The 23733-nt window shown below is 43.9% G+C and overlaps 1 protein-coding gene across 1 annotated transcript in view; it reads right to left on the bottom strand.

The window, feature by feature from the left end:
• Nucleotides 1-19915: 19915 nt before the first annotated feature.
• tnfrsf21 (tumor necrosis factor receptor superfamily, member 21) overlaps nt 19916-23733 on the bottom strand; it is a 47315-nt gene continuing 43497 nt past the window's right edge. The window contains exons 5-6 of the mRNA XM_015975401.3: nt 23573-23733; nt 19916-20368 (exon numbers count right to left, since the gene is read on the bottom strand). The exon at nt 23573-23733 is cut by the window's right edge and continues 95 nt beyond it. Coding sequence (XP_015830887.1) covers nt 20139-20368; nt 23573-23733 — 391 coding nt within the window. The 3' untranslated portion in view covers nt 19916-20138. The remainder of the gene's footprint in view (nt 20369-23572) is intronic.

Genomic DNA, 23733 nt, shown 5'->3' with positions numbered 1-23733 from the left:
GTCTTGGAGTTATGGACTTTAGGCTCGCTGCCTTTGGATTTATTTTGTTCATCCTTCAAAAATAAAGGATTTTACCTTACATCATCTCCTGCCTCGTGTCATCCTGGGTTGCTGCATTTTTGGGTCCTAAACATCCCCAAAACGTGACAGAAGAGTGTGTTACAGAAATCTAGACGGGAGGAGATAAAGGCATGGAGAACCGTTTCAAGTTCATGTTTGGACTCCAACCTTCGCAGAGTGGAGATATTTTTTTAAGTGAAAAAAATCAGTTTTGGACAAATGTTTTTGAATGACCTCAGAGAGACATTGATTGGTCAAAACACCCAAATTCCTTAAATTTGTCTTGACGGCAGAAGATAAATGACCAAGTTTTAGACTAATCAGGGGAACCATGCTCTCGGGGGCAATAATCAGACATTCAGTCTTTTCAGAGTTTAACTAGAGGAAGAATGAACTTTTTCCCCCATCTTCTGGTGTAAATTAGTAACTGCATGAGGGATCATATTTGCAGCTGTGGCTTGTTAAACTCAGTAATGATGCTTGTTGCAATTTTGCGACTTTGTTGCTTAAAGGGTTAAGCACCCTCAATCCAGAACTCCAGGATACGTATTAATGGGTTAATACTCTGAGGAGGGAAGTAAAGTCAGAGCCTCTATTACTGAGTCATTTTCAGATCTCAACCTCAAATACCTCATATTAAATAGTAAATGGCCTGTATTTGACATGGCGCTTGCTAGAGTGCTAGAATCCCCCATGCACTTTAAATCATAGCCAGTCTTTCACCCCACTCACATGCAATACACACACACACACACACACACACACACACACACACACACACACACACACACACACACACTTGTATTTATATGCTTGTGAGGATCTCCTTAGACTTCCATTCATTTTAGTGACTCTACTATGCCTAACCCATACCCATACCGTAACCCTACCTAAAAATTTATTCACACCATACCTCTAGAACATGAAGTGTTATGGTTTTTAGCATTGTGTGGACCAGCTAAATGTCACCACAATGTAAAATGTCCACACATTACAGGTCAAAGTTAAAACTTGTCCACTTAAACATATAAAGACAAGTATGCACACACACACACACACACACACGTGTGTGTGTGTGTGTGTGTGCAATCTGAAGAGACTTGTGATTTGCAGGCCAGATAAGGGAGTCAGGAAAAGGAATCCCCTTCCCTTCTTGGTAGCAAGGTCATAGAGCAGTGGAAAACACACAGTTAACCCTTGATGAAGCAGTCTGTGGAGAAATCAATGTCTGGTGACCTGTGACATTACAGTGGACAAATAACGTTGGACATCTCCAACGCTACAAACTGCCCCCTTTGAGCATTTGAAGTCACAAGTAGGAGACTTTGATGTCCCTGAACCAGATGTAGAAGGGCCACAAGGCAGGAGAAGATGGTGGTAGATCCTTTAACACACATGCTGCAGGTGAAACGGAAAGGCTTCCAAACATCCCCCCATAGTAGATAGAGAGGCCTTGGACGTAAAATGTGGTGTTACGCCTGATTCATGCTTCTCCGTCTGCGTCAGTGCGGAGTCACGCAACGTCCTTGCAGAGCTGCCGGTGAGCTCCGCAAGGACGGTCGGAGTCGAGCTCTCTTTTCTAAACATCCGTCAGTCGAGATGGACAACGCAAGCTTGTGATTGTTCAGGACGCCACTGTTGTCTACAGTGCCGCCATTGCGCCCTCAAAAACATAAAGAGAGCCGAGGATAACTTCATCTAATTGAAATGAGCGCTGTTATGGCTGCTCTCGTGGTCTGCCTGTATCTGTTCTGTCCACATGTGTGTGTGTGTGTGTGTGTGTGTGTGTAACCTTGGTCAGGCTGTTCTGTGAAGTCAAGTTCCTATGCTCTGGTTTGCTGGAGCGCTGGCAATAAAGCTCTCTCTGATTCTGATTCTCTGATATATATATATATATATATATATATATATATATATATATATATAGTGTATATATATATGTGTGTGTGTGTGTGTGTGTGTGTGTGTATATATATATATATATATATATATATATATATATATTATACATACATACATATGTGCTGCGGGGGCAGCATCCCAACTATATGGGATGCTGCCCAGGCGCGCAGATAGGGTGGGGCATGGGGCGGATCTGTCCCCCCCCAGATTGAGAATGACCCCAATCTGTCCCCCGCACTAAGGCCAGAAAGAAAACAAAATCGGAGGTTAAGCACTTGAAGCTCCTTTTTGCAATTACACTGAACGCAGCATGACGTAAACAAACACCAACTCCAGAGGCGTCAAAGTGGTTGCTGCTAGGACGCGAAGCGAAAAAGGCAAGCAACGATTACTGCGTATTTTAAAAAAAGATCAACAGTGTAAGTAGGCGGGACCGATCTGTCTGTTTATGCATGTTGGTTATAGATTCAGTACGTTGTTGTCAGTGTTGGGACTTACTTGTTATAAGCGCCAAAGCCTCATTGCTGACTTTAACAAGTCTCATCTACAAATATGATCCCTCATGAAGTTACTACTTCACATCAGAAGATAGTGGAGATGTGTAACCTTCAGGCTGAGCAAAGTTTTTGAGTTTTTAGAGTTTGAAAAACGCCTCCCACCTAGAGGCTCCCAGTCGGGGAGAGGAGGAGATGTGCGCAGCATGAAGATGGTGATGACTGACTGAGTGTGAAGCAGAATATTGACTCTGATGTAGAATTTCACTCATCCAGCCGGGAAGATTGAGCTGCTGCAGCATCAGACAGCCGGTGCTACACGAGAGCTGTGTGGAGCTTACAAGCTCCAAACGTTGGGTTTGGTGTTGGTTTAACCTTGTTTGGGACGTGATGGATGTAGAAATGATGGTAAAACTTAAAACACCTGAGTTTCCCAGCATGTTCTCTGCATGCTATAACTCTAGGCAAAGGGGAGTAGCTATTTTATACACAAAAACATCAATTTCACAGTATTGGACACAATTTCAGATCCAGAGGGTAGATTTATAATGTTAAAAATATCTATACAAAACCAAAGCTTATGTATCGTCAGCATATACTGTCCAAATATTGATGACCCTCCATTCTTTCATAATTTTTTTCTCTGTACTCTCCGAACACTTGTACTGTCCACTTGTACTTGGGGGTGATTTTAATTTTTGGATGGACACTTTAACAGATAGGCTTAGTACAGCTGAGACTCAGCGCAATTGGCAATCCACTAACATAGTTAAACAGTACATGAGTGATTATGGGCTTTGTGATGCATGGCGATCTCTTCATCCCAACCGTAGAGAGTATACTTTTTTCTCACACGTCCATCACTCTCATTCACGTTTGGATAATTTTCTAGTCAGGAGCTCATTGTTGGCTGACATTTCAGACACTGAGATACACCCCATAGCTGTCAGCAACCATGCTCCGGTTTCTTTAACTCTGGTAAACAAGAAGACAATACCACCAAACAAAAACTGGAGGTTTAATACATCTTTTTTTTTTTTTTACAGTGTCCTGTCTGGCTGTGAAGCAAGCAGAATTGATGTCTGAATGCTGGTAACAAGCCTTACAGATTTACTCTCAGGTGGAGCATTAAAGCGTCTGCTTTTAATGTCACGCCTGATACTTAAAACTTTATTGTTATTGTTTTTGAATGCTTTGTAATTCCGACCAGACACGGAGACAAAGGTGAAAGAGAAAGGAAAAGAAAAGGTGGGGAGAGAGGAGGGGGCGGGGTTCCACAAAAATAAACAATAATGAACAAGAGTCTGCTTCTAGACCTGCAGAAAAAGACAAAAAAAAAAGCAAAAGGGCAAAAAATGGGACACAACAACAATACAACAAGATCAAGCTATCACTGCGTCAACTTGATGAAGAAATATATAATCAACATTGCTTAACTGAAGAATCACGATAATAAATCACAGTGCATTAAGTGCCCACCATAGTCTTAAGACCTGTGTTTAACGTGCCCAAACCCATACTTTTGAGAGCACCATGTGAGCACCTGTGTGTGTACACGTGCTTGTTTATTTAAGGTTTCTCTATAGGAGCGTCCAACAGAGAGTGTGAGGGACCACAGATCCGCCCCCCAAAAGATGCGCAGGAGACGGGGGAGCTCCAAGTCTCAGAGATCCAGGCGTTGCCCCAGAACACAGGAACCCCAAGGAGACTGCAACCAGAAAGGCCCCCGCCCCCCTCGAGAGGCACAGAGGATCGCCCCGGGGGGCCACAACCAGCAGCCGGCAGAGTCCCGGGAGACATCAGCGGCAAGCCCTCAGGCCCGCCCGCAGCCTCCCACCCCCTAGCCGGCCGAGCCCGGAACCCAGCGACCCGGGACCCAGGGGCAACCACCCCCGCCGGGGACCCAGCAGAGCCCATGGACCCAGACCCCACCAGGCAGCCACCGGGATCTATCAGGCAGATGCCAAAATCTTAAACCCCCAGACCCGGTTGCCACGAACAGTCAGGCAGACCAAGGCGCAACCCCTCACACCAGGTGTGGCAGGGGGAGGGGGGACGAAGATCTATATCATCAAAAGAAGTTCCAGGAGAGGGGAGGAGTCAAAGGCCCCACCTGACATATACAGTCATACACAAACACAGTCACACACTCCCTCCCTCATGCTCACACATACACATACAACCAAAGACTTACAAAAATGCACGCCGGACACCCACTCATGCTCCCCATACACACCCTATTCACTCTGGTTCTGGTACTGCTGCACACTGAGTACAACCATCACCGGTAACCAGAGTTTGACCCTTTCTGCTGGGGTACTGATGAGCAGGCTCCCCCGCCCAACGCTGAGCACAGCAATCTACCACCCCAGACCCCAACCAGATGGCCAGATCTCCCTCCTAGCCTCCAGCCCCAGGAAGCCAAGCAACAACAGAGGTGGCTAAGACCCATAATCTCCCTCCGCCTGCTCCAATATAGTGTTGTGTGATCGTGAGGTGTATTCCATGGCTGTGGTGAGCAGGCAGTGCGGGCATCATCCGGCCTATGCCAGCTGATGCCACCGCACCACCCCACTTACACCCTCAGCCCTTGGTGTCTAAGTGCAGTTTAAAATTGGAAGTGGGCACCGGCACCCGGGAGGAGGCTGAGATATCCCCCTGCCAAATGCCGTTGAATGGGCTGGGTTGGTGCCCTCGGACTCCGTGAGGCTCTGTAATGCTGCTGCTTTGGGCCCCGGCAGGATGGGCTGGGGTCTCCATGCCCTGGGGGGGCAATTTGACAACAGAGGTGCCTATTGGGGCCAGTGGGGGAGCTGGCTCCCTGGAGGGCTAAGCCCAACCAGCCATTCCTCCCCATCCCCACATATTTCTCTCCTCCTGCTCCCTCACATCATCACACAAACATGCACATAGGACCTTGTGGGGTGGACAAGTCAGGGAGTGCGGGTATGGACACCATTTCCGCATTCCTGTGGCAACCTGCCCCCCAATTTTATTTGCACCTTATACACTTCCACCGACGACATTCCACGCAAACACACACTTAGGGCCTTGGGAGTGAGCACATTCAATGGCACTTGGCAGGGGGATTTCTCAGCCTCCTCCCAAGTGCTGGTGCCCACTCCTAATTTCAAACTGCACTTAGACACCGAGGGCTGTGGGTGCAAGTGGGGTGGTGCGGTGGCATCGGCTGGCATAGGCCAGACAACGCCCGCACTGCCCGCTCACCACAGCCATGGAATACACCTCATCAACACGCACCAACACTGTATTGGAGCAGGCGGAGGGAGACTAGGGGTCTTAGCACACCTCTGTTGTTGCTTGGCTTCCTGGGGCTTGAGGCTAGGAGGGAGATCTGGCCATCTGGTTGGGATCTGGGGTGGTGGGTTGCTGTGCTCAGAGTTGGGCGGGGGAGCCTGCTCATCGGCACCCCAGCAGAAAGGGTCGAACTCTGGTAACCGGTGATGGTTGTACCCCATGTGCAGCAGTACCGGGACCAGAGTGAATAGGGTGTGTATGGGGAGCATGAGTGGGTGTCCAGCGTGCATTTTTGTAAGTCTTGGGTTGTATGTGCATGTGTGAGCATGAGGGAGGGAGTGTGTGACTGTGTTTGTGTATGACTGTATATGTCAGGTGGGGCCTTTGACTCCTCCCCTCGCCTGGGACTTCCTTTGATGATATATATCTTCGTCTCCCCTCCCCCTGCCACACCTGGTGTGGGGTGTGGTGCCTTGGTCTGCCTGACTGTTCGTGGCTCCCGGGTCAGGGGGTTTAAGATTTTTGGCATCTGCCTGATCAGTTCCAGTGGCTGCCTGGTGGGGTCTGGGTCCCTGGGCTCTGCTGGGTCCCCGGTGGGGGTGGTCGCCCCTGGGTCCCGGGTCGCTGGGTCCCGGTCTCGGCCAGCTAGGGGGTGGGCCTTTCTGGTTGCAGTCTCCTTGGGGTTCCTGTGTTCTGGGGCAGCGCCTGGATCTCTGGGACTTGGAGCTCCCCTCGTCTCCTACACATCTATGGGGGGCGGATCTGTGGTCCCTCACACTCTCTATTGGATGCTCCTATAGAGAAACCTTAAATAAACAAGCGCGTGTACACACACAGGTGCTTAAATGGTGCTCTCAAAAGTATGGGCTTGGGCATGTTCAACACATGTCTTAAGGCTGTCGTTGCCACTAAATGCACTATGATTTATTATCGTGTGATTGTTCAGTTAAACAATGTTGATTTTATATGTCATCATCGGGTTGACGCAGTGATAGCTTGCTCCTGATGTATTGTTGTGTGTCCCATTTTTTCTGTTCTTTTTCTTTCTCCAGGTCTAGAAGCAGACTCTTGTTCATTATTGTTTATTTTTGTGGACCCCCCCCCCCCCCCCACCCCCTCCCCACCTTTTGTCTTTTCCTTTCTCTTTCACCTTTGTCTCCGTGTCTGGTCGGAATTACAAAGCATTCAAAAACAATAACAATAAAGTTTTAAGTATCCGGCGTGACATTAAAAGCAGACGCTTTAATGCTCCACCTGAGAGTAAATCTGTAAGGCTTGTTACCAGCATTCAGACATCAGTTCTGCTTGCTTCACAGCATGACAGGACACGGTTAAACAAAGAAAAAAGAAAAAAAAAGAAATGATGGTAAAACACCGCAAACGTGATGGACGTAGCGACGATATAAAAAAAAGCCGTAAAAAAAGAGGCAGATGTTGATGCATTATGTATGGAAGTCAAAGTGTGCCACATAATCATTAAAAAGGTAAAATATAAAATTTAAAAAGAGATTTATATATTTATATATAAATTAAAACTTCAAAATATAATGAAAATTTATAAATGCCGTAAAAATACGGAGGAACATCTGTTGGTCAGGCTGAAAAGTTTGGGAACTACTGCTCTAAGTGACAAGTGAATGTCGTTTTTTTTATATATTTTATGTGCAGTTTTTTAGGGTTTTTATGTTTTCTGTAAAGATTGGTATGCTGAAAATCATTTAATGTTTTGCATAAAGCATGAGGTTTTGTTTAGTAATTGATTGGAAGAATAACAAATGACTGAATTAAATAGTGGGGAGCGTCTGTCAGTGCGCCCCAGGGCAGCTGTGGCTACGTCGTAGCTCATCACCATCAGTGTGTGAATGTGTGTGAATGGATGAATGATAGACTGTAGTGTAAAGCGCTTTGGTGTCCTTGCTCTGAGAGGCGCTATACAAGTGCGGATCATTTATCATTTATAGTGTTGATCAGGCAGAGCTTTGTTGCCGCGTTCCACTGCACAATGGCTTCAAACACGTATAGAAAAGTGTTAGTTTTCACAAACTGACTGAGCTCTAGTTAAGGCACTGGCAATAGTGTGTGTGTGTGTGTGTGTGTGTGTGTGTGTGTGTGTGTGTGTGTGTGTGTGTGTGTGTGTTTGGGGGGACAAGGTTCCAATGTACCCTCCCCCAGTTTGAAAATCCCATCTGCGCCCCTGATGCTGCCCCCGTGACCCGGATAGGCTGAAAAAGACAAGACTGTTTCAAATAGTAAGTACAACCATGATCGCTGACAACTCATAAAAATCATCACCCACACATCTCTTCTTCCACACAAACTACCTTGTTTTGTGTGGATGGAGAGCATTAAATAGATTTTCATTGATCATGAAAGGTTTGGGTTAGGGTTTAGACATTTAGCTCACAAAAAACTGCATGTGGAGTAATATTAGAATGCAGTTTGTAGTCTTTGTAACTCACAACGAAACTTCAAAACTGAAAAAGACGCAGTTGAGCTCAACTAGCAGGAATGAAGGAAGCACAATATTCATACCACATAGCCCACATTAGCATGAGTGAGACCAACCAATGTCTCAAGAAGGTAACAGAAATCATCTTTCTTACCATAACTCCTCTCTGTCTCTGCTGCAGTGGTTTTATTTAAGTGTTTAGAAGTACTGACTGAATAAGTGCTGCTGAGCAAGTTTGTGTTGACAGAATGAAAAAAATATGAACTTCCTGGAAGATATTCAGGTAAATTATGTAAAAAGTAACTCAACAGGTTTTATCATTGCTTCTGGTTTCCCTGCTTATCATGAGATCCTTCTTTTGGTTTAGTAAAGCTCCAGGAAAAAACAAAACAAAATAATCTTATATAGTAGATGGCTAAATTATTAATAAATGTGGAGTTAGAAAGGAGTTCAATTGTTATTTATTTTATAGGGAAGAATTGCTGGGAAAACTACCCCCTTGTACAGCACCCAAGGGATACTTCAGTCTCTTGCTCTATGATAAATCGACACGTCATTTAGGTAAAAAGTCCGACTACTTCATTCTGCAAGGCAACAGAGCTACCGACTACTCCACCATGCAACCCAGGAAATAATTTGTAATTAAGCAGAACTTAATTTACTGATAACAGTAACTGACACTTATCACAGGATTTAATATCAATCAGTAAAAAGCATTAAACAAGTATGAAAAACTGGCTAAAATAAGAAACATGATGACATAAAAGATATAATTCCAAATGGGCTGAAACTGAACCTAAAGTTATGGCATGTAGATTTTTACCTTTATTCCCTGGAAATATTCATTGAAATGTTGTTGAAAATGAGTAAAATGATGTCCAGTTGTTGAAAACTATTGGCAGCTTCATAAAATACAATTTGGGTCTGAAATACATAGGGTGCGGGTCTAAACCTGTTTCTCAATGCCAAGGAACCTCGCCTTGATGCCTTGGTCCCACCCTGGTTGCCTAGGAGATACATCATCAGGAACCACCAAGGCATGTTCCAATGTTCATGTTCTACCAAGGTGTTTGTTAACCGTCTAGCTAACTGAGCAAGGATACGTGGAAGGTGCCTTGTAGCCTAGGCTAGGTCAAAAATTTCCCAGAATACAGCAAAGTATTTTCAAAAGGATGGAGGATCATGAGCCAGCAGTCACTTCGGGAGCTTATTTTAAGTTTGATTAAGTCAAATAATTATAGCCATCGGGCTGATATCCAAAAGTTTTTTTTATATCCAAAGCAGTTAGCTATGGTTGGTTTGTTGCTTAGGAGTTGCAGCTTTGGTGCCTAGCAGGTAGTAACTTGCTTACGTATTTAGTTTAACCAATATATACACAATTAAAAAAGTAAAAGTTATATATTTATATAGAAACTTAAAAAATGTAACATTATCTCACGTGTGACGTGACGTGACTGCCACTTTTAAGTCTGTTCCATTTAACTGTTTTCTTTGACCAGAGAAGGACAGTGTCCTCGTAAGCAAGGCACCTGGCCTAGCAAGATATCACCTTGCAAGGCCAGACGCCTTAACATTGAGAAACAACCTAAGTCTCTGGCGGGCCCTATTAGACTTATTTAGTCTTCATATTGCCAAAGGAAATGTAAAATAAAAGCAAAAATATAAATTGATGAACAGAGACCTATGCAGCTTTAATTTGGTTTAAATAGGGCAAAATTAAAAATAACTTTATTGAACAAATAAGTATACAAGATTTTGATTGAATGAATATATTTTTTTACATTAGAACTAACAAATTATACAGGAGAATTCCACATTTACACTGCTAATTATGTAAATACATTTAAACATGTTCACATATAAGAACTTTTTTTGGCACAGTCTGATGTTGGTTTTACGCAGTTTCACATTCTTATTTTTAAAAAATTGGCGGTAAGAAACATGAATTTAATAGCAAAACTGCTAAACTTTGTCAAAGACTATGCTAAAGAACGGAATCAAACACAAATGCTAAATATTATGGTCAAGAGGTTTTGACGTAGTCTGACGACATCGGCAGGTGCAGGACCCCGAGCAGAACTGAAACATACATTACCAGAAAACTAGCATCGGCATTCTCTCGATGGAGTTAACTGAAGGACCATTATAGTCTGAGGAGTCGTGCAGAGGTTGCATGCTTTCTGCTCGACAGGTAACTACATTCATCGTAATGTTTGGTTGTTTTTTTCAAGCTATTATCAGTCGCGGCGTTATGGTGTAAAACTACTCTGAAATGTATGTACTGCCCCCTAGTGCCAGGAAACTACACATTGTCACTTTAAGTGTAAAGATAAAGTAGCCAATGAGATTTAAATTGGAAACAGTGACAATGACAGGAAATATTTATCTTATCTTGAATAACTGAAAACACTCTGACTTTAGAAGTCGGTTTGAACTTTTATCCTCAAATCCTAAAACGGAGAAGTAAATTCCTGTAATCCATCTGAGGTAGTTGTTCACCTAGATTTTACAGAAGTTTATTTTTTTTCTGGTTAGGAGCGTAGAATATGACACTTTATGGTTTTGTAATTTGCATCTTAATTCCTTTACTTTGCTTTCCTGCTAGAAATCACTTCCTGTTGGACTGTCACAAACCCCTGCATAGCACCTGAGCAGTCTGAACACATCCAGAGCCTTCCCATCACAGATTCACATTTACTTCCTCCTTCTAACCAACCCCCGTATTCTAATGATCTGGTTGCTAAGCAAGACGAATTCCATGTACAGATTAGATCAAGGAAGTGTTTGTCTAAAGTTTACAGCAGTTCATTCCTTAGTGACATGTTTGAGAAACGTTTTTTGGTGAAATGTAATAATAATTTCTTACCTTTAAAAACTGGGTGGACCAAACGTGGTTTTCAAAAGTACCAGCAGCATGTTCTTTAAATGTTATTTTGATTCATGAAGTGTCACCTAAACCCTCGTGTCATTTAGGTAAAACTTTGTAAATCATCTGATGTGACTGATAGGAACAAGGTGTTCAAACTCAGCACACAGGCTGCATATCATGCTGACAAGTTCAACTATCGACCATTATTGCAATAAACTGGAGTTTTAGGCGATTTTTTAGGTTAGTTAATTGCTATGTCTGCTTATTTAGTTGTGAGTTATGTTATTCTTTTTTTAGACCAGGTGAAAACTCATTAAGCATTCAAATCACATTTGCAACTGTGAACTGGTCCGGGAAGGCAGCACAAGACCAACAAATACAATTACACATAATCATATGTTACAACAAAAACACAATGTATGTCAAACAAAGAAAACAACAGAGGTGCACAATTGTTGCACAATAACAGGTTTGGTGCCAGGAATTATTTTCCCACTCTTTTAAAAATGTCATTAGTTGGCGTAAAATTACCAGATTACGTTCTCTTGAGTTTTCTAAAGATTATTATTGTTTTCCTTGTGATCAGGTTTCCTTTGTCTTGGCTCAGGTTTATCGTTCACCTTCCCATAGCTCCCCATTCACTGATCATGCACACCTGTTTGCCATTAACTTACCTGTCCCTGTTTAGCAATTACCTCCCTCAGTATTTACAGAGCAAGTCACTCTCAAATCATACTTTTCTGCTGATAAACTATAAATGAGTGTCAAACAGTGCTGTAGACATATGTGGTCATTATTTATTAATCTTAGTGCATCTTATTTAAAACATAAATATTCTGCCTAAAACCATCAATGTTGCACCCTCTTTGGGTTAAAAGTCTGCTCTGCATTTGAATTAGCCACTACTAACAGCTAAGTAGTGATTTTTGATGTGAGCCAGTATTTGTGATGTGGCAGCATTTCAGCAGTTTCAACCTTGCCTCTGGCTACCATGGCCACTCACGAGCCGATAAGAAACGATACGGCTCACTTCCACCATTAAAACTTCCTTCCTTTCCTCTCTTCTCATTACTCTGGTGAAGGAGGTGGTGGAGAGAAAACCTCCAGACTAGAAAGTGTAATTTTGAAGACACAGGAAGGCCAGCTGGGTTTTTTATTGAGCTCACAAAAGAGCTGTTGTCTGGTCTTTAAATCTACATGTTTTCTTGTTAGGAGTAAAATATTTGTCAGGTGTTGCTCCTCCGGCCCATTTTCTTTTTACTTTTTTGTTTCCCTGGTTGATGTGACATACCTTTTTCTGATGTTTTCTTTTTATTTAAGCCCTCCAGTGTACAATGTCTGTGTCGAATCCTCTACGTTTTAGTCTTGTCATTAAAATTTTACGTTAACTGCCTGCCTCCTGCTCATCTCTCTCTCCCTGTGTTTGGATCCTCACCTCACTCTCAAATCATGACGCAATAGGTTGTATCAACAAACCATAAGTAGAAAAATTGGTAACTGTAGAATAGTTACAGCTTTACAAGTGGTATGTAAAGGAAAATATGCACAGGGTTGATTGTTAATAGTGTTTGTTAATAATAAAGATATTATTTTGATTTGTACCAATGATAATCAACAATGTGTTTTCTTTCTCGCGCAAAGATTTAACGTAACTTGGTTATAGAAAAGCCTAAGAAGGTCTCTAATTGCTGCAAGGCTGTTCTGAAAACCAGCTCATCATTGTGCAGTAGAACCGGTGTGGATGTCTCAGTTTTTAATAAGTTTTTGTTTTTTTTTAGGTAAAATGCAGACATTTTTATACTTGTCTTTATGAGACCCACAGACTTACCTTCAAGTTTTCTGTTGCTATATGAATAAAACATTAAACTTTATTATCTTCGGGATGATTCCTTAGATTAAATATCACAATCATCAGAACTTAAATATCACTGTCCATTAATTCCGACAGACACAAAGAAAACGAGGCTGTAGATCAGGCAGGCCGACAGAAGAATGTCAGGGCTGAAGAACTTGCTCTACCTGATTGTCTGCTTGTTAAAAACAATCTGTGATGTTATCTCAAACATCTACTCTATGTTTTATAGATGCAACCTGTACCGTTTGTAAAACTTTGCATAGAATCCTTACTAAAACTCTTCTTATGGTAAACAGAAAAGAATATTCACAGCTGCACACAAGTTCTCCCTCATTCCGATGCAGATAGTTGGCCAATAGCCAAGACTTCACCTCGTTAAGACAGGACACAAAGGACTGGATAGAGTGACCTTTCTCCTGACACAATGGAGAGTAAATCTGGCAATTGTCAGCATAGAGATGGAACGCTAGGCCATGTTTACGAAAGACTGACCCCCAGGGGAAGCAGATAAATGGCAAACAAAAGAGGACCAAGGATCGATCCCTGCGGGACCCCCCAGTGAAGCCACTCCCAAGAAGAAAAAACATCACCCAGTTTAACACAGAATGTCCTGTTGTGGAGATACGATCTAAACCAATCCAGAGCAGACTCTTTAATCCCAACCCATCGTTCCAAGCGATCAAGTAGAATCGCGTGGTCAACTGTGTCGAAGGCTGCCGTCAGATCTAACAACAGAAGCACCACAGATGTACCCTGATCTAGTGATAGATATCATTTAAGACCCTCAGTAGAGCTGACTCTGTGCTATGGCCAGACCTGAACCCTGATTCGAAAATCTCAAACAGATCAGAGTCAGCTAAATGTGAGACCAGCTGCTGATAAACAACTTTCTCAAGCAGTTTTGATGTATAAGGCAGGGTAGAGATAGGCCTGTAATTTTCTATCACAGAGACATCATCACCAGGTTTCTTCAGGGTCGGCCGAACAACAGCTGCTTTCAAAGCAGCTGGGACCATACAGCTGTACAATTGAAGCTCCATGTGTGATTGCTTTTGTCTGAAATGAATATCCAATCACAAACTAGTTTCATCCTGCTTGTCTTCATTGACAGACTCAGACGTTCTGCTGTAAAGTCTCATGAAATAAATCAGATATGGGGTAAAAAACACTATTACAAAATAAAAGCTGACTTTGTGAAAAGAATGTAATCAGAATTGAAATAAATAAATAAAAACATCTCGGTAATAATTTTGATTAAAATATAGAAAAATGACTTGTGAAGTCAAGTTTTACATTAATAAACACATTTTAAATAAATAATGAAAGATATTTCATAACAATAAGCTTCGATTTTACATAACATTTATTTCACAATTTCAACGTAAGATTACATACTTGTCTAGTATTTATTCAGGTAGATACTTATTTCATAGTGTCTTATTAATTTACTGAATTTTGAATAATTTGGAGTTTCATAGTACGAAACCTCACGGTTGCCAGCTTTGAATCACCATAGACCTGCCGGCTTATTTGTTTGGTACTTTGTGTAACGTTGGGAACGGCCAACAAAGTTATTTGCCCACAGCAATATGAGAAGTCAAATAGACAGTCGGGTGTCCAGCCGCCTTCCTCTGCTAGGAACAGTGGCGGCTGGTGAAAAATATTTTTGGTGGGGCTGTGCTATTTTTTTTAAACAAACTTGTGCTTTCTGAGCTTTGTGCACAACTCCACTATTTCCTGAATTAAGCACAGCTCTTTTATTTCCTGTCTTACATCATTGGACAAACTAGTCTAGCGTGGCAAGTAAGAAATAGTGGTATAAATAAAGGATAAAAAATATTGTAACGCCCCCCCCCCCCCCCCCCCCCCCCCCCAAAAAAAAAAACCACACAAACACACCCAGGGAAGGGTAGAAGGCCCGTAGGTTAAAAAAATCACAATGGGAACAGATGGTTTCTTTCAGATAAACAAATCTTTATTAAAAATCTAAGCTAAAAACCATACTGGTGGAGTTTACGGGCTTGGGGTTCAATTATCCCGTTAGTCCACCGGAAGTAACCACGTTGACCTAGGGCCAACAAATGCTAGAGGAAGTTAAACTGACCAAACTTAGACACACCAACTAATAATAAACCATAAAAAAATACAGTCATACACAGACGAAAGCGGGATACTTCCTTTCAACCCTGTGAGCGTTCCAACCAGGCGTCCGACGCCCGACAACTAATTAACACCAATCACTGTAGGCGAAAGAAATCCTTATGGACAGAACAGCAGTGGAGTCCTCTGGGCCCACAACCGGCTCTGGAGATGAGATTGGTTGTAATGGGATGGCGAGATGGAGCAGCAGGAGGGCCAGTGCACCGCTGACGCCGTCAAACGCTCCGCTACCCTGGGTGGCACCACTGCGGGCAAAGCTGAATGGAATAGCGGCTCTCAGCACACAGACGGGCAGCCACACTGCAAACTGAGATGGGACCAGACCGGATCTGTCTGTCCCATCACACTAGTCTTAGATCATTCTGATCCATGTTTTTGGTTGTAGTATTTCAGGTCAGCCTGACCAATCCCGGTGCCTGCCTGGTGGGATCTGGGTCCCTGGGCTCTGCTGGGTCACTGGCAGGGGTGGTCGCCCCTGGGTCCCGGGTCGCTGGGTCTTGGGCTCGCCCGGCTGGGGGGTGGGAGACTGCGGGCGGGCCTGTGGGCTTGCCGCTGACATCTCCCGGGACTCTGCCGGCTGCTGGTTGTGGCCCCCCGGGGTGATCCTCTGCGCCTCTCAAGGGGGGCGGGGGCTTTTCTGGTCGAGGTCTCCTTGGGGTCCCTGGGCTCTGGGGCAGCTCCTGGATCTCTGGGACTTGGAGGTCCCTCCGTCTCCTACACATCTTTGGGGGGCAGATCTGTGGCCCCTCACACTCTATTGGACGCTCCTATAGAGAAACCTTACATAAACAAGCGCGTGTACACACACAGGTGCTCACATGGTGCTCTCATAAGTATGGACTTGGGCACGTTCAACACATGTCTTAAGGCTGTGGTTGGCACTAAATGCACTGATTTATTATTGTTCAGTTAAACAATGTTGATTTTATATTTCCTCATCAGGTTGACGCAGTGAGAGCTTGCTCCTGTTGTGTTGTTGTGTGTCCCTTTTCTGCAGGTCTAGAAGCAGACTCTTGTTCATCATTGATTGTTTATTTTTGTGGAACAACCGCTGAAGCACATGATCAACAAGTCTACACACACCTGGTCAAATATAAGAGAATGTGATTCACAAGAGCCCTGGTTGAAGAATAATCCCAGTGTTAGTTATAGCTTATTTACCACTGCATTAACCAATGCCTTTGCTGCTTTTAAACATCTACAGAGAAGTAATAACAGAAGCAGAATCAGCCCAAATGGTTTTCAGAAAATAACAAACTAAATGGTATTTTCCTTAAAATAAGAAGGCATTCACCGTTAAAGTGCTATTTGTGAGGAGTCGATGCATTAAGAGCCCCCTTTTACATTCAACTCTAATCCTCAGAGTTACCAAACTTCCTCTGTACCACGTGCTGTCGCCCCTGTATTCCAGAGGAAAAGTGAAGGAATTGGGAACTGAATACGGCTTTCACATCTGGGTCAGCCCAGCCCAGCCTTGGTGAGTATATTGTGTCACATCTGGGTAACCTGTGTGCTTTCTGAGTTCAATGGACTTTTTTCTTTAGACCTGCTCCCTTGAGGTTTGCTTCATGTGAAGCCGACCCAACACACCCACTATTGACTGATTGACTCGACCTGTAGAGAGCCTCTGATTGGAGGGTAGAATCAGCCAGCAGCGGCTTCTCCTATTACCAGTCTGGATGCTGTGGGGTAAACATCTACTCTGCAGCTCCAGCGACGACAGACTGCTGTGAGGAGCACACAGCAGTATCGGTGAGGCAGCAGGAAGCTGTGTGCTTCAGAATGGCCGCCTTTGTTTACTAACTTCAGGACACTACAGACTTCTCTGCTCGTCTTTTGCCACGCCCACGCGCTCAGAGACATCTGTATTGCTAAGAAGGATACCAAACGTCCTAATCCTCCTCCCTTGCGGTTGGCTCACGGGTCCCTGAATGGAGCAATAAGAGCTATTCACTTCTTGTTCTATCGTTCTAAATGATATTGTGTTTCGACTGTCTATCAATTTTGTTAACAAATTTCAAGTTATGTGACAATTAACACAAATATAAATCAGACGTGTCATTTATGACATCACAGCAGGATTTCCTCTCCCCAGGGTAGCTGCTGCTCACCACATGACCAGATTTATGGTGGTTTTCTCCACGTTTAATGCTCCTGCTGTCGTCCTGGAGGAAGGATGTGAATCTCACTAAACTTGCAGCCATTTTTCTGCTTTACTCCATGTCTGGTTCAATTACGTCAATTTGGTGAGACACATTTGTAGTTTTATACGTATTTTCACACAAAACCTAAAATAACTTTTGTTGCCTTTTGAAAAAACGCTCTTTCTTGGCATCAAATTGTCTTTTAAAATTCACAGACATCATATGTGAAATCAATGATGCATATTAAACAGGACCAGAAAATAACATTTATCCTCTCATAGACTCCCATTCATTCGTTTTACAGTAGGGGACCCATGGTCCAGAAGAAGGTGGGCAGGACTTAGGCTCCCTATGAACCCAAGATCAGAGCAGGTGTGCAGCAGAAGATGTGACTGAAGACTAGGAAGAAGCAGACAGAGAAAACAGCATGCTGGAACCATGTGACACAGCAGAAATGGAAATAGAACCTTTTTCAGTTTTATAATTTTACATTTCAGGTAATTCAGATGATTCAAATCAACTCTGAAGGGTACAGAAACACATAATGGTGTTGGACTAACATCAACCCTCTGGAGGCAGGCGTTGTAGATTTGCAACGTTAAAACCTACCTACCTAGTTACTCCACATACGTATTACATGAGCTTTTTTCAACTCAGAAGTACCGCTGAAGGACTTAGTTGTTCGTCCTTTTGTCAAAATGTATTTTGAGCCTGAGAGGGTTAAGCAAAGATTTAAATGCTGTGAAGTATTTGCTGCTTCTGTAGGAGAGGGAAAGTAGCAAGCAGGAAAAAGACACGTTTACCCCTAAAACCCAGCAGCAAACAGCTGATCCCAGCTGTCAGCACGGTGGTGGTGGCTGATGGTGTGGGCTCCTTTCAGTCACCAAGTCCACCATGAACTTCTCTGTAGACCAAAGTTTTCTAGAGTGTAATGTGAGTCCATCTGTCAAGACATTTGGAGTTTGGGCCAAACTGGGTCATAAACCAGAACCATGGTCCAAACACAGCAGCAGATCTACAACAGAACCACTGGAAAAGAAAAGAATCAAGGTTCTGTGATGGTCCAGTCCAGACCTGAACCTGACTGTGGTGGGACCTTCAGAGAGTTGAGCAAAAACCTTGATGAACTGAAGCAATGTTGTTGAAAAGAGTGGACCAGAACTTTTTCAGAACCACAAGATGGTCGAACAGGAGACTTCTGGAGACTTTGTGATGTCGAAGGAATTTTTAAATGTACCGTGTCCTGGGCTACACTTCCGCTGTTCTCACACATCTCACACAGCAAACGTGTGAAGACCAGCAACCATTCATAAATGTTGGTTACACACAAAACGAGGCCCGACGTTTGAAGTCATTTTCTACACAAACCTTTTGATTTCATAAAAAATGTGAGAAGAAAATGTGCACAACTTTCAGCAACCTGCAACCCTGGCATGAGCACACTGCAGAGACGGGAATGTTGGCAGCATTATAGCTATGTAACAATTCCACTCACAGGTGCACAAGGCACCTTCTGCAGAAACCAAACCATAGACTGACAGCTAACTGCCGTAAAGTGCTCTCATGCACATGATGGGGATCAGTATGATTGTGGAGTACAGCCCTTAAACTCATGCCTTATGCTTCATAGCAGGATCTGGATTGGGAGGTTCTAGGGACCCGCTATCTCTCCCCTTCTGGGAGGAGCTGAAAGCCACGCCTCCTAACGTGCACATGCACAGAAATAGCATTGTAGTGCTAACTGATAAATAACTTATTGAGGTGTTCCTGGTCTGACAAACCTGGTTCTAACTAATGAGTTATCTCCTCAGCCTTTATCGAGTTCTGCAGGAGCTGCTAAACACTCCTTTTAATCAAAACTGCAGTATTCAAGCTGGAAAACATCTAAAAATGGCAGAAATGTGGCATTCGTGATGCTAGCACACCCCTCCTGAAGCTACACCAGGCTAAAACAAAAGTCCAATAGCGTAAGGATGAAGGCTATGCTAATCACTTTGCTCCTTTTCGTTCCCCTCCCGCTTCTTCCTAGCCTAGTGAACTAGACCAAATTCTTGCTTTGCAAAGTTTGGTCTAGGAATGCTCCACTGGAACCTCTGCAGCCCCAACAGCATTCTGGCTGGCCAATCACAGCTCTCTAGAGGGGTTTCAAACACATAAAGAGCTGTGATTGGTCCATAATGGTGGGCCAATCATAGTGCTCTATCTGCTTAGTGAACAAATCACAGAGCTTTATCTGCTTTGTGGGCCAATCAGGGCACTCTATATGCCTGGTGGGTGGGATGATGCAACAGAGTGAAACAAGAGTATGTCGCATTCATCGTCCAGTGGAATGCGGAGATCATTAGAAAGACAACGGTAGAACCCGCCCCACAACCGAGAGCCGTCAATGGAGCATGGCCAGACTAAATAATACATTTATTTAGTCTGGCTTGTTAGGCTAGCTTCTTCCAGTTAGTTAGAAGTTAACAAACCCAAATTAATTTAACACAAGTTGAGTTAGTATTCAAGCTAGGTAAGTGTGCTATGTTGACTAAGGAGTCTGCATCACCCCGTGGTGCATGCTGGGAACTGAGGCACAATCTCATTGATTGACAGCTCCCTCTTGTGGAATCATATTTCTATTGGTCAACTCTCTAGGGTCGCGTGATGATTGGCTCTGCTGTAGATGAGGGGAGGGGCTTACAGGTTCCCTACACTATTGTGGAACAGGGTCAGGTAGTCGAATCCCAGGCTTTCTGAAGTTACTTTAATAATGAACTCCAGCTTTACGTAGACTATTAGGGAGAATTCTGCAAAAGGTTTCATAAATGAGGCCGCAGGTCATTTGATTTGGTCCCGATTTGGAAAACCAACACAAGCTAAATCTCAGCAATTCTACATCTGAGTCTTCCTTCTCCCAAACCTAACCTTGTCTAATGTCAGCGTTGATTTCTACATCTCTACCCTACTATAGCAGATCAGGCAGGTGGCTGTAGACGGAGTCTAACAGTATCTGACTGGCTTCCTGACTTTTGACTCCTGCGATCTCAAAAAGCTGGTCCAGCCGGTCTTCTGCTGCTGGGATCTCCTCAAGAACATGTAGCTCTTCTGGGTTCAGGATGTGCAGCATGTCATCAAAAACGGGCTGCAGGTCACACGGATCCAGACGAACCTGTCGGAGAACTGTGTCCTTTTTCTCTAGAAATACAAACGTGGAGAAAAACAAGATTGTTAGAAACTTGGTGCATGCATCCTCACGTGCAACAAGGTTCAACCTGGACCTTGTGGCACACGAAGGCGTTTACATGTACTATCAAAGAGGCAGATGGATATTTTTAGGGACACTCAGCAATGATCACAATGTATCCTAGTGAGTCAGCAAATGGTCAAGCTAATGAGCTAATGATCAGTACACACGTTGTTTTATTCAACTATGAAGGGAAGAAATGAAACCACTAAAAGTGTGTTCATTAAACAGGTTTACTGGCTACCAGCATCGCTTACTGATGAATCAACTAGAAGATAGTTCCTGTGTGTTTGCTACGTGCTTTTGCTGCCACCTACTGGTAAAAACATGTGACAAATGATCTAATACAACCCAATCCTATGCAGCATGTTTTAGTTGTGTCCCTACACCAACAGCTAAGTCACCTGTTCAGCAGGTTATCAGGTGTGTTGGAGCACATAAGTAGGAAGTGTGTTTTATTAAGTGGGAATTGTGTGAAGGCTGCGCAGTGGCGCAGTGGTTAGAGCTGTTGCCTTGCAGCAAGAAGGTATACACACACACACACACACACACACACACACACACACACACCTTAATCTGATCAATAGTAGAGTAACGGGTTGTCGTTTACATTTAAGGAGTCGTCCTGTCTGGAGTCAGTTTTGTTGTTTGTTTGTAAATGTTTGTTGTCTGAGTGTAGCCTCTTCTGAGCTGTCAGTCACCATGGCAACGCATGTATGATCGGGGAGCAGAGGGGGTTCTCATAAGGGTCAACAATTGAATGTGGACTTGAATCGAATTCATGCGATTCATTTGACTGTCACTCCACAAAGGGTCCCAAATCATGGCACGGCTCCCTCAGGAATCAGATCCGTGCGCCCATGGAGGCATTTCCTCCGGAGAGTACGCCCTGCCAGATCCTCCAGTAACACCAGATCAGCCATGCTGCAGTGTCAGAACCTATAAAGGACACCTGTGACCAACAAGAACCTAACAGCAGTTACATGATGAAGCTGTTTCTCTACTTGGGTAAAGGATGAGGAACACGCATGGATGACTGAGACCTTCAGCGTTGCAGTTCCCCTGTTCTGCCACTAGAGGCTGTTCATACACATGGTCTGAGCTGTTCTTACAGCAAGTACACGATGGTAAATACCTCTCAATGTGTAAAACACATGAAAGACGCTCAGATCAGTTCATAAGTACGGCTGATAAATGAGCCCAGGTGTCTGTTGGTTCCTGCAGAAATGACAATCAGCCATGTTGGCCACACCCACCACAATCAGAATCCCAGGTGTGTAGCTCCCCCTCTGCCAGTTGACCCGTGTCCTGCCTTACAAGTACCTTTCTAATTCAGTGACTCTCCTGTTGCTCCTGATATTTACCTTTTGATAATTTATTGTTTTAGAGGAAAACGGCTCCTACATTTTTCCTTCAGCTAAATTTCACACAATAATAATACCAACAGACCAAAATAGTAACTGAAACGACAGGTTTCCTTTTTCAGGGCAATAGTAAGTTCTGAGTCAATGTTCAGAACCACCACATGGGGGCAGCAACCACACACGTCTGTTTTAATGAGCCCATTAAACTCTAGAATGATATAAAACCAATAAAATCTGCTCTGAAAAGATTAAGGTAGCAACATTTCATCTGAGTGAGTTTGGTTTTAAATAATCTGTCCAAACATGAATAAAACAGAACTTTTCATTCTGGGTTTTATTTACTGCCCTTCACTGATTCTTTAGGCAAACCTTTGAGGTGAGAATAATGCTGAGTCAGCACATTTCTCAGGCTGACTCAGCAGGACTCACCCCGGGTTTCCACCGGAGCCGTCAGCAGCACGTTACTGCAGCAGCACGTCTTGCTCGCGTAAGCCGCTGCTTGGCCCTTCCCACGAGACGCGAAGCAGCAGGGGAGCAGCTGTCACCGACCGAGCACGAAGTCACACGAGTGACGTCGTCAGTAAACACAACAACAAGCAGGAGAAAACTACAACATGGTTTGTGTTTTATGTTCTGTCTGTTTTATAATCGCCAATACGGACCTGAAAAACAAAGGAGACCGCTAGCTAGGTGATAACTTCTCACGGGGACGCACAGTTAGTAACCTTTTTTAAAGTAAAGCAACCGGAAGGAAGTAAGTTTCTTTATTCTGAAAATCTCGGGAGCTTCGCTCCGTTTCCACGTCCGATTTCCTGTCTTTCCTTCCCCAAAAATGTCGAACTTGACCCGTTTCAGAGGCGTCGCGCGTAGGAAATAGAGCTGGCGCGTAAGGGCCGGGACATGCTGCTCCTGAGACGCGGCCGACTCGCGCTGCTGACGGCTCCGGTGGAAAGAAGGGGTCAGGTTGGTTAGCAGATGAAACCAGTCCAGCAGCTACCAGTGGTGAATCATGTAGTTGGTCACTAACCGGCCTTCTCTCACTAATCAGAAGGCACTTGATTGGTCACCATGTGTGTGCAGCAGTACTGGCTCACTTCCTGCTACTGAGGAGTCAGACAAGTTAACTTGTAGTGAAAACGGGAAAGAACACATTTTAGAATGGGGCAGCAGCAGCTCAGGTGGTAGAGCGGGTTGCCTCATGATCGAAGGGTCATGGGTTCGATTCCAGCTCCCACCAGGGGATCCTGCTGTTGTGTCCTTGGACAAGACACTTCACCCAACTTGCCTGTGATAGTGGTGGTCAGAGGGGCCGACGGCGCCCAATGGCATCCTAACCCTAACCCTAAGCCTCTGACAGAGGCGCCCAATGGCATCCTAACCCTAACCCTAAGCCTCTGACAGAGGCGCCCAATGGCATCCTAACCCTAACCCTAAGCCTCTGACAGAGGCGCCCAATGGCAGCCTCGCCTCTGTCAGACCTCCCAAGGGCGGCTGTGGCTACAAGTAGCTTACCATCACTAGCAGTGTGTGAATGTGAGAGTGTGTGAAAGCGTGTTTGGGTGTCTAGAAAAGCGCTCTATAAGTTCAATGCATTATTATTGTTATTAGACAAATCTAACAGATAATTTGTTTTAAAAGTTGTAAAAAAAACAATATATATATATATATATATATTGTTTTTTTTGGGCAAGATATATATATATATATATATATATATATATATATATATATATATATATATATATATATATTAGTTAACTGGATACTTTGTCCCTCCACTCTTCACCTTACCTTTGGTAATAAAGGAGCCATTCCTGCTGAGGGCGGATTCTTTGCTGGATGTGGAGTCACAGCGAAGGAGAGGTTCTGATTCGTCAAAAAAGAAGCCTTTAGTGCGGTCCACCGGCGACAGGGCCGTGCAAACACCGCTGGCCTGCCTGATGCTCCCGCTG

Source organism: Nothobranchius furzeri, chromosome 2 (genome assembly GCF_043380555.1).
Source record: "Nothobranchius furzeri strain GRZ-AD chromosome 2, NfurGRZ-RIMD1, whole genome shotgun sequence".
Lineage (NCBI taxonomy): Eukaryota > Metazoa > Chordata > Actinopteri > Cyprinodontiformes > Nothobranchiidae > Nothobranchius > Nothobranchius furzeri.
This window is presented reverse-complemented; position numbering and strand designations above follow the sequence as displayed.